Consider the following 1,736-nt stretch of genomic DNA (forward strand, 5'->3'; position numbering starts at 1 on the left):
CTAGGCGGTAAGACCAGAGTCTAGTATACTAGGCGGTAAGACCAGAGTCTAGTCTACTAGGCGGTGAGACCAGAGTCTAGTCTACTAGGCGGTGAGACCAGAGTCTAGTTTACTAGGCGGTGAGACCAGTCTAGTCTACTAGGCAGTAAGACCAGAGTCTAGTCTACTAGGCGGTGAGACCAGAGTCTAGTCTACTAGGCGGTGAGACCAGAGTCTAGTCTACTAGGCGGTGAGACCAGAGTCTAGTGTACTAGGCGGTGAGACCAGAGTCTAGTCTACTAGGAAAGCTCGTAGTTCTCCAGATCGTCTTTAGGTTTGCATCACGCAGCCTCCAGCACGAGCTCAATAGATAGGCTACTAATGGCATGGAAACCTATAACTACACCGAGGAACATGTTTTGGGTCATCCCGTTTTTATTTAAAAGAATATACATTAATTGGAGTAAAATGACTAACAATGGTGGCATATTTACAAAAATGTTCATTCATGTGCACTGTCCTTAAAATTGTAAATTGCAGGCTATAAAAAGGACAAAGTAGACTAACCTTTAGGGTAGAGAATCACACAGGCTCCAGGAACCAAACTGCTGTTGCCATCGGCATATATGGTGGTCTAATGAAATTGAACTTCTTTTGTGACAATCAGGGCCCTGTTATGCCTGCCTCTCCATTCAACTAACCAATCGGACGCGTTAAAATGCGATGCGACTAATTTGGAGACTGTTGCAAGTAAAGTGGCCTTCATATGTCAATGTAGACAGGGGAGTGAGAGGAGTGGGCTGGACAGGGCGGCCGAGGAATTGACGAGGCAAACGGGACTATTCCTCTAACGCACAACATGAACCACCCGAGTGAAACAGATGCTTCCGACACAACCGAATGCAAATCTAAATCCCCCACGGTGCTTTCGTCACACTGTATAGAAAGTATCCTCGGCCGGAGAAGTCCATTCGCCTTAAAACTCACAGAAAGTTTACCAATGCTGACCGACAGAGCGAAACACAATATGCCACTGGAAGGTAAGACCGACATTTTCACTGTTATGAGATTTGAGCCACTATGCATGCATAGGCTATAGTTTGTCTTAATGTGAATTAAATAGCCTAGACTAATAGCCAATTGCCAATTAATTCCAGGCTTTCCAAAAGAAACACTCTAAAAATGTGTAACATTTGGCTACCCTTGAAAAATATATTCCAGATAGAACTCCTTTCAGTTTGGAACCTAACTGAAGAGAAAATGGTTCTACATGGAACCTACGGGCTTCATATTAACAGTTCTATTACTATATGCCTCACGTGATATGCATCCTGCATTAATGAGGCCTGTCATTAACCCCGTTTTTTTTATTTAAATCTGCAGATACAGAAACTATAGCCTAGGCCTAGCATATAAAACGGTCAAAAATCATAATTTGGTTGTAATGTTACCAGAAGCTTTGTCGCCTAGATTTAAGACTTCTCCTAAAATTTGATGGACGACAAAGTTCTGTCAAATAATCTCTCTCTCTCTCTCTCTCTCTCTCTCTTTGCAGCCTTTCAGAAAGAAGCCGACTTGCACCTGCCCCCCAAACTGCGACGCCTGTACGGTACAGAGGGGGAGTTTGACTCCACCCGGGGTAACCAGGGGCACGAGGAACGAGGGGACAGGGGGTGTCCTCTGGACGAGGTCTATGAAAACCTGAAAATCGCTCAGGCGCCTCCTGTCAGCATCAGCCGCAGCAAGTCTTACAAGGA

The 1,736-nt window shown here is 44.9% G+C and overlaps 1 protein-coding gene across 1 annotated transcript in view; it reads left to right on the forward strand.

The window, feature by feature from the left end:
- Positions 1–838: 838 nt before the first annotated feature.
- Positions 839–1,736, forward strand: part of LOC311318985 (aristaless-related homeobox protein-like) — a gene marked incomplete at both ends in the record, with an annotated part of 3,669 nt that continues 2,771 nt past the window's right edge. The window contains 2 exons of the mRNA XM_084450419.1: positions 839–1,019; positions 1,535–1,736. The exon at positions 1,535–1,736 is cut by the window's right edge and continues 291 nt beyond it. Coding sequence (XP_084306545.1) covers positions 839–1,019; positions 1,535–1,736 — 383 coding nt within the window. The remainder of the gene's footprint in view (positions 1,020–1,534) is intronic.

Source organism: Borostomias antarcticus (genome assembly GCF_949987555.1).
Source record: "Borostomias antarcticus genome assembly, chromosome: 15".
In the NCBI taxonomy this organism is placed as follows: Eukaryota; Metazoa; Chordata; class Actinopteri; order Stomiiformes; family Stomiidae; genus Borostomias; species Borostomias antarcticus.